At 37.4% G+C, this 9,474-nt stretch overlaps 2 protein-coding genes across 2 annotated transcripts; one reads left to right on the forward strand and one right to left on the reverse strand.

Annotated features, from left to right (window-relative positions):
* The first annotated feature begins 3,691 nt into the window (after nt 1-3,691).
* LOC122077936 lies at nt 3,692-5,303 on the forward strand. Its single transcript, XM_042643824.1, has 3 exons — nt 3,692-4,226; nt 4,368-4,500; nt 4,667-5,303. Exons 1-3 carry the CDS (start codon nt 3,692-3,694, stop codon nt 5,301-5,303), a joined length of 1,305 nt encoding a protein of 434 aa, XP_042499758.1.
* A 1,649-nt stretch (nt 5,304-6,952) lies between these two features.
* On the reverse strand, nt 6,953-7,270 carry LOC122077937. The gene has a single exon (XM_042643825.1). The coding sequence runs from the start codon at nt 7,268-7,270 to the stop codon at nt 6,953-6,955; it is 318 nt and encodes a 105-aa protein (XP_042499759.1).
* Nucleotides 7,271-9,474: the final 2,204 nt, after the last annotated feature.

A 9,474-nucleotide genomic window follows, 5' to 3' on the forward strand; every position in this document is an offset into this window, starting at 1 on the left:
ATGATGGTACATGAGTTAGTCATTTTTTTATTCAAAAAATACCACGATTTATTACTAAAAATCCCATTGGAAAACGGATCGAGATCCTTTGTTATTCTCACATCTTGCATTCTTTGCTTTCCTACCTACTGAACATGAAAAGTTGTGATGCTGAGGTGGATGGCTCAAATAAAAACGGATCCAGTGCTTTTATAACTTGATCCAATGAACAGATCCAAGAGCTCAAGCTCATATCTAGCTTTCCCGATTGAAAGCCCCAAAGGCTTATTTTGAAATCTGAAATGTCGTTCTTCATTCTCCATTCTCCCACTGAGAAACTCTTGCCATAAACATGAAATCGAAGCTCCTGAATTTGTGTTAGGGTTTGACTTCAGGTGGGGGAATTGAGTTGAAATCGATTGGCATTCTAGTGTTTAGATGGCTCTTCTCTGAATTTGAATAACGCTGAAGCTCTGCTCTCTAAAATCAACTCTCAAGTTGAGGAACAAAGACTAAAATCATTCTTGCCTTGAAGTTTAGGGTTTCACCTCTCCCTGAAATCATTCGGAGTGATTTCAGAGGTAATCAGTCAAATACGGGTTCAGGTTACCTCTCTCTCTGAAATCGACTCTCAAGTGGGGAATCAATCTCTAATCAATTGATTGCAGGTAAATATTATTTTTTATACATTCGAAATTGTTCAAAAGTTATAGTTTTTGACAGGGTAGTTCCAGGTTACCTCTCCCTCTCTTTGAAATTGACTCTCAGGTGGGGAATCAATATCTAATCGATTAATTGCAGGTAAATATTAATTTTTTATACATGTGATATAGAGTCATAAATGGGTGTATAAGATGGTTTTTTTTTTACCAAAAAAAAAAAAGGTATTAGATGGTATTTCCACTTCATTCAAAATGGATGGAATCATCACTTGTCATGAGGCAAAAATAAATAAAAGTATTTTTCGTGTTCCAATCTCATTATGTCCCATGTCCTTCTCCAAGGAATATAGAAATGAGGAGGTGCATTACCGATAGCAAGGTTGTTGTCCATCCCTTCCTAGTTCTTCTCTTCGCGGGGTAGATTAGCTTGGTAGCTCGCAAGGCTCATAACCTTGAGGTCACGGGTTCAAATCTATCTCCGCAGCATATATTTTTTTTCATATTGATTTGACCCCATAAGCAAGACCACCACCTAATAGCATGTTGCCACCAGAACCTCGTATTTCTTTGAAAGAATCTCCTAATTGTTCTAGAGTAACTAGAAAGTGTTTATAAGGTTTCTAAATGAGATTAAGTTCCATGGATATGCATGATAGAAAGATGCTATTTGCTACTATTCCATCTATTTGTGCATCATGTTCAACGAAGTTCATGACTAATGTAACTTAAGTACTTTTTTTCTTGTCTCTTGTGAATGGCATGTTGTTGGGTAATAGTGTTTGTTGATGCTTTGAATATTATCTTGGTAATTAAGTTATAGTTCAGAATGGCATGTTTCTTGTGAATGGCATGACTAATTTTCACAACTAATGTTTGCTGATACTTCGAATATTATCCTGGTAATTAGCTTTAAAATTGTTTAGAAGTTATAGTGTTTGCAGTTGGTAGTATTTGTATAGTGTTTGATGATGCTTTGAAACTTCAGACACGTAGTTGGAAATGGTCTGAGGGCTTTTCTTTTTTTACTAACGACGGGTATCCAAGCGTTTGGCCTGACTAGTCCCGCGGGCCCATACTGACCTCACAACCGCATGGGGTCATATCAGGGTTGAATGAGAACCATTCAACTTTCACTGAAAGCAGTGAAGAGCACTAAACACCCCCGTGTGAGTGGCCCACAGTGTGCCTAGTGAGAGTCGAACTCAGGATGTTCGAGTTTACGGCTCATACCAAGTTTGTTGCTCACCAACTGCAATACCCCCTTGGGTCTAATGCCTTTAAAATTCAATAATAGATGAGCTAATAGTAGTTGGAATAGCATGTTGTTGGTTATAGTGTTTGACCCATAACAATTTTGTTCAGGTGTAGAAAATTTAATTTACAAATAGAAAAGCAAATCCTAGGAATTTGTTGGAATTCATAAAACACATAATTATAGCAGACTTTGCTTGCAACAGGATGACAGTTGGAGGCATGGGGATAATAAATTGGAAATTCATCTTCCAACAGTCTAAGGGCCCATTTGATAACGTTTCAAGAAACGAGTTTCTGTGACAAGCATAGTTGTCAAGGCGTTGCCTAGGCGAGGCCTTGGCGTCCAAGCGTTTTTTTAGGGCCAGGGCGAGGGACGCCATTGGTGAAGTATAAAAGGCGGTCGCCTTTGGTATCAAGGCGTCCAAAAGGCGTCGCCTTTGGCGCCTTGGACGACTTGTTATGAAAGGCGACCGCCTTGGTTTTTTTTTTACTTTCACTTAATTATTTATTTTTTATATTCTAATTCTAAATTTTTCATTTGATGAAGTACAGGTTTTTTAATGTGTGAGATGCATGGAATCATTTTACTCCTCAAGTGAACAAAAAAAAAAAAAAAAGTTTGGTGGTGGGGGAAAAATATAACATGAAAGGTTTTTTTTTAAAACCCTCCATGTTTCTCTGCTTCTCTCTACCGGCCGATGAACTCTCTCTGCAACTCTGCCATTGCAAATTTACAATCATATTGGAGAACTTTGGATTCAACCGACCGATTGGATACAACTCTGCGACTCTCTCTTCAACTTCATCTGCCATTACAAAGAAAAAGGTATGTTTGTAATTTTTTTTTCCCTCCCTGCTAGTCGGCTACTTCGTCTTCGAGCTACGATTTTTTTCCCTCTTCTTCCTCTGCTTCTTCTTCGTCTACAACTCTTTTTTTTTTTTCTTCTTCCTCTGCTTCTTCTTCGTCTACGTCTTTTTCTTCTTCTTCTTCCTCTGGTTCTTCTTCGTCTACGTCTTTTTTTTTTCTTCTTTCTTCCTCTGCTTCTTCTTCTACGAATCTTTTTTCTTCTTCTTCTTCCTCTGCATCTTCTTAGTCTACAGAAATTTTTTTTTTCTTCTTCGACTACGTCTTTTTTTTTTCATCTCTTCTTCCTCTGCTTCTTCGTTTGCACTGGTTTTTTTTCCCCCCTCTGATGTTCTCAAATGCTGTAATTTGTACAGAAAAAATACAGATTACTTTTGATTTATGTGATAACCATGCTTTTTCTGTACAAAACATTTTCCCCTGCAAGTATACATAGACTGTAATCTGTAATTCTGTATTATGAATTCATGATTGCATGATTATTATTGTTGTGCATTAGTGTTGTACATTAGTGCATTAGTGTTGTGCATTAGTGCATTAGTTATTATTTTTTAGATTGTAAAGTGCATTGTAGAGTGATATGTTTTTTCTTATTTTTTGTTACTTAGTTTCTCTTGTTGTTGTTCCTTATGTTTGTGTAGTGCTGTAGTTTATTCAAATAGATATGGCTACTAGTGGTAGTGGCGGGCCATCTGCTAGCACTGGCGCATCAACATATGATCCAAGCAAAGATCCAACTAGGAAGGCCAAATCAAAAGACCCTGGGTGGAAGTATGGATATTGGCCAGATCTTAATGATAAGAACTTAGTGCGATGTACACTTTGTGGAAAAGATGCCAAAGGAGGAATCAAAAGGCTTAAGCAACATTTAATTGGTGGGTATGGAGATATATCAAAGTGCCCAAAGACAACTGCAGCAATCGCTAAAGAGATGCATGAAGCTATCATGCGAAATCAGAAGAGGAAGCCTGATGTATTTGATGAGGATTATTCTGTTGGTCATCAGGAGGGAGAGGATTTGCCTAAAGAGATAGAAAGTGGAGGGCAACTCCAGTCTGGTGTACCAAGGCCCCCAACTATAGACTCCTCAATAAAGAACCTTGTACCAAGTTCTGGGACATCTTCCAAAAGGAATAAAGCTAATGTTATTACACAAGTGGCAGTAAAGGGTCCGATAGATTCTTATCTTAGACGGACTCCTGAAGAAATAGTTGGTGAGAGGAGGTCTAAAGGTTCTACACAGACAACAATACAAAGCAGCTTAAGATCAAATGCAGACAGAAAGAAAACTAATGCATATGTTGCAAAATGGTTTTATGAAGCTGGCATCCCATTCAATACTGTCAAGTTAAGGAGCTTTGAGGAGATGGTTGAAGCCATTGCACAATTTGGGTCAGGATATAAGCCCCCTTCTTACCATGAGTTGAGAGTGCCCTTGCTACAGGATGAAAAAGCTCAGATTGACTGTGTCAAGAAGAAATATGAAGATTATTGGAAAAGGCACGGGTGCACTCTTATGTCTGATGGGTGGACTGACAAGAGAGGTAGACACTTGATTAATTTCCTTGTCAATTGTCCATTGGGGACTTATTTTATGGGCTCTGTAGATGTATCTAGTGAGTCTCAATATGCAGCCATGTTATTTCAGCTGCTTGATAGTAAAATTGAAGAAATTGGGGAGGATAATGTGGTACAAGTAGTTACAGACAATGCAGCTAATTATGTTGCAGCTGGTAGAATGTTGATGGAAAAACGGAGTAAGCTTTATTGGACTCCTTGTGCAGCTCATTGTTTGGACCTCATGTTAGAGGACATTGGCAAGTTGAAAGCTTATAAAACAACAATAGAGGGCAAAAACAATGACAAGTTTTATCTACAGACATTACAAACTTGTTGATGCTTTGAGGAAAAAGACAAATGGAATAGATCTGGTGAGGTCTGGAGTTACAAGATTTGCTATCTCATTCTTGACACTACAAAGTTTGTACAAGAACAAGGATGCCTTAAAGCAATTATTTGTATCTGATGATTGGAATAGTTCTAAGTTGTCTAAGACAGAGGCAGGTAAGAAAGTACTTGAGACAATACTTGCACAAACATTCTGGAACAGTGTATTAGATTACTTAAGAGCATCCCAACCAATTTTAGTTGTCTTGAGGTTAATAGATGGTGATGAGAGGCCTGCATTGCCTGAAGTTTATTTGACAATGGAAATAGCAAAAAAAAAGATAAAAGTAAATTTTGCCAACAAAGAACGGTCATGGAAGAAGGTGTTAGCAATTATTGATGATCGTTGGGAGGTCCAAATGGATCGACCTTTATATGCTGTTGGCTTTTACCTAAATGCTAGCAAATATTTTGACTACATCAATGATGAGAGACTCCCTTTTGAAGAATCATGTAAAATACAAGATGCATTCATGTCAGTTATTGAAAGAATGGTGCCCGACTTAACTGTGCAAGACAAGATCATACGTGAGTCTCAAATGTACAGAAAATGTGAAGGTAGCTTTTCAAGGAGTTTGGCTTTAAACAACGGATAGCCGGTGAAGGAGCATTGGATCCTAGTAAGTACTAAGTATTTTTTTTTTTTTAATTTTAATAAGTATTTAACAATATGTGTATCTAATTTTTTCCTTATATATAGTCTCTTGGTGGCAAACACATGGATCTTCGGCCCCTACGCTTCAACAGTATGCAATACGCATATTAAGCCTTTGTTGCTCCGCTTCCGGTTGTGAACGCAATTGGAGCACATTTGATTTTGTACGTATGATCTTGTATATTAGTTTGTAATTATACTTTTTACATCTATTTCTTGACTTAAATAAAGAGTATTTATGGATTCAGATTCACACCAAGAAGAGGAATAGACTAGAACATCAGCGCTTGAATGATCTAGTCTATATCCAATATAATCGGCTTCATTCAAGGTTCCAAGAAAGAAGGGAAAAGGGCAGCAATTGTGATCCATTAATTCTTGATGAAATGAATTGGAGTAGTGAATGGATAACAGGGGATCAAGAAGATGGAGATTTAGTCCATCCTGGAGACGACCTCACATGGGGAGATGTTGATAGAGCAGTTGGTGCATCTACATCGGTGGGGGGTCGTAATTTACCTAGGAGGGCTCAAGAATCAACAAGTGCAGCCAATATTTTCTACACACGTCGTGGTAGGGGAACAAGTAGATGTTGATTTGTTAGCTTGATTATGGTTAAACAAGAACAAAGTTTAGCTTGATGGTTTATTTTGTTGTTTTAAAATTTATACTTTAAAGCTTACTAAAGTTTAGCATTTTGGTTTATTTTTATGTTTCTCAATTTCCATTAGGTGTTTTTAATTCTCCCCAGGTAGGATTGGAACCCATAGCCTATCACCTATCATGAGTCATGACTCATATATTAAGGAACAAGGTTTCTCTTGTTGCTTAGTGTTTTAGTATCACTAACTTATATGTATTGATTGACAGGGGGTTAAACATTAAAATATCATGGTTCATGGACTCATGGTCTATGATGGACTTTGTGGATCTCGTTTTGGGCATCATAGAGGTAAGTATATCTAACTACATACTTAAATAGTTAAATATTATATTATTTATAATATTTCATTAGGAATTATAAGTTGTTATGCTTTTGTTTTATTTATAGCTTTTTTTTTATGAATAATTTTTTTATTTTTTGTTGTGTTTTCTCATGTTAGAAAATATATCACTTTGCAATTTGCATTGATATGAATTTCATGTTGAATGTTGATTCTTGTGTCTTGATGTTGCTTAAAGTGTGTACTTTTTTCCCTTGATGTTGCTTAAAGTCGTGCTTCTTGTATTTTGATATAACTTAAAGGCTTGATTTTTTACAAGCAATTTAAAATTAAGTATATCATTGTTATACAGTTATACTAGATATTATAAATATATTAAAAAATTAGTAACGTCTTTTTTGGCGTTGTATTCGCCGTAAGGCGGACGCCTTCTCGCCTAAGCGCTTAGACTGTCCTCCAACGCCTTGGTTCGCCTTGGCGCCGTGACAACTATGGTTCGAACAAGACGATGATGCCACTACCACGGACAACGAAGATGAAGACATAGATTCATCCATCGCAGCTTCAATGGGCTTCTTAAGGCACAAGAAAAAATTCCTCGAACCCAATTCGTTCAACTTCTCATCCCGATTCAAACCTGTTCCAATCAATATAACCTCACCACCATCGTAATCAGACCCCCAACCGTCGACTCCGGCGACATCACCACTTGTACAACTCCCAAACTCCCCTGTATCGTTACATTCAACAGCAACTTCGTCAGCCTAGCCGGCCTCCCCGGAAAATTTTCTTGCAATTTTTTGGCAGAAAGCAGATCTGAAATAGTCTTCGGCCGGTGAATCACAGCCTCAATCAGATTGGGATGGGCTCGGCCGTGAAATGATGCTGCCCTGCTCCCCAATTTCCTCTGCCTCCCATTCTCTTCAATCCCTCGTCGGTGCCCACTCTTGCAAGGGCTCGGCATATTTTCTTGACTATCAATCAATCACCTCAAGCGACGGTAACGGACGAACCTGGGGCAAGGGAAGCGGAGAGCAGCGGAAGAGCTTAGGCTCTCTAGTTCCCCGTTGTTCACAGCGATCATAACCAGAGGTATAGAGACATAGAAACAAAAGGGCTTGTGAGGATTGAAGGTCTAAGAGGGAGCAGCAGCGACTCTGCTTCAGCCCTGCTCTTGCCCTCACGATTTTTGGGCACCAAAGTTGTTCCTAGAAACAATGAAACAAGTCATGTCCGTTTATAGGAACAGAAATCACCATAAATTTTGATTTCTATTTATGAAAACAGGAGAAACGGAACGAGTTTGTCAAATGTTTTTTGTTCCGTTTCTGTCGTTTCTTGTCACCATAGTTGCCACGGCGCCAAGGTGAACCAAGGTGATGGAGGGCTGTCTAAGCGCTTAGGCGAGAAGGCACCTGCCTTACGGCGAATACGGCGCCAAAAAAGACGTTACTATTTTTTTAATATATCTATAATATCTAGTATAACTGTATAACAATGATATACTTAATTTTAAATTGCTTGTAAAAAATCAAGCCTTTAAGTTATATCAAAATACAAGAAGGACGACTTTAAGCAACATCAAGGGAAAAAAATACACACTTTTACAAGAATCAACATTCAACATGAAATTCATATCAATGCAAATTGCAAAGTAATATATTTTATAACATGAGAAAACACAACAAAAATAAAAAATTATTCATAAAAAAAAAGCTATAAATAAAACAAAAGGCATAACATATAATTCCTAATGAAACATTATAAATAATATAATATTTAACTATTTAAGTATGTAGTTAGATATACTTACCTCTATGATGCCCAAAACGAGATCCACAAAGTCCATCATAGACCATGAGTCCATGAACCATGATATTTTAATATTTAACCCCCTATCAATCAATACATATAAGTTAGTGATACTAAAACACTAAGCAACAAGAGAAACCTTATTCCTTAATATATGAGTCATGACTCATGATAGGTGATAGGCTATGGGTTCCAATCCTATCTGGGAAGAATTAAAAACACCTAATGGAAATTGAGAAACATAAAAATAAACCAAAATGCTAAACTTTAGTAAGCTTTAAAGTATAAATTTTAAAACAAAATAAACCATCAAGCTAAACTTTGTTCTTGTTTAACCATAATCAAGCTAACAAATCAACATCTACTTCTTCTCCCTCCTGTTGTTGTTGACTCATAGAATCAGTTGGCCCATCACCAAAGTCCTCTTCAATATCTTCATCATCACGCACCACATCGTGGACCTCTTCTTCAACTTCATCATCTGACGATTCCTCAATAGTGACTCTTCCCCTACCACGACGTGTGTAGCAAATATTGGCTGCACTTGTTGATCCTTGAGCCCTCCTAGGTAAATTACGACCCCCCACCGATGTAGATGCACCAACTGCTCTATCAACATCTCCCCATGTAAAGTCGTCTCCAGGATGGACTAAATCTCCATCTTCTTGATCCCCTGTTATCCATTCACTACTCCAATTCATTTCATCAAGAATTAATGGATCACAATTGCTGCCCTTTTCACTTCTTTCTTGAAACCTTGAATGAAGCCGACGATTATATTGGATATAGACTAGATCATTCAAGCGCTGATGTTCCAGTCTATTCCTCTTCTTGGTGTGAATCTGAATCCATAAATACTCTTTATTTAAGTCAAGAAATAGATGTAAAAAGTATAATTACAAACTAATATACAAGATCATACGTACAAAATCAAATGTGCTCCAAGTGCGCTCATAACCGAAAGCGAAGCAACAAAGGCCTAATATGCGTATTGCATACTGTTGAAGCGTAGGGGCCGAAGATCCATGTGTTTGCCACCAAGAGACTATATATAAGGAAAAAATTAGATACACATATTGTTAAATACTTATTAAAATTAAAAAAAAAAAAATACTTAGTACTTACTAGGATCCAATGCTCCTTCACTGGCTATCCGTTGTTTAAAGCCAAACTCCTTGAAAAGCTACCTTCACATTTTCTGTACATTTGAGACTCACGTATGATCTTGTCTTGCACAGTTAAGTCGGGAAGCTCCTTAACTTGACAGTATTGAATGGGATGCCAGCTTCATAAAACCATTTTGCAACATATGCATTAGTTTTCTTTCTGTCTGCATTTGATCTTAAGCTATATCAT

This window comes from Macadamia integrifolia, chromosome 5 (assembly GCF_013358625.1).
Source record: "Macadamia integrifolia cultivar HAES 741 chromosome 5, SCU_Mint_v3, whole genome shotgun sequence".
NCBI lineage: Eukaryota > Viridiplantae > Streptophyta > Magnoliopsida > Proteales > Proteaceae > Macadamia > Macadamia integrifolia.

What these genes read in the sequence shown, in the direction of transcription:
- LOC122077936 (XM_042643824.1), top strand. Translation starts at nt 3,692, where the DNA reads ATGCATGAAGCTATCATGCGAAATCAGAAGAGGAAGCCTGATGTATTT. An exon ending in TGAAAAAGCTCAGATTGACT is followed by an intron (nt 4,227 to 4,367) that starts GTGTCAAGAAGA and finishes TGGGCTCTGTAG; the next exon opens with ATGTATCTAGTGAGTCTCAA. An exon ending in TATGTTGCAGCTGGTAGAAT is followed by an intron (nt 4,501 to 4,666) that starts GTTGATGGAAAA and finishes TGATGCTTTGAG; the next exon opens with GAAAAAGACAAATGGAATAG.
- LOC122077937 (XM_042643825.1), bottom strand. Translation starts at nt 7,270, where the DNA reads ATGCCGAGCCCTTGCAAGAGTGGGCACCGACGAGGGATTGAAGAGAAT.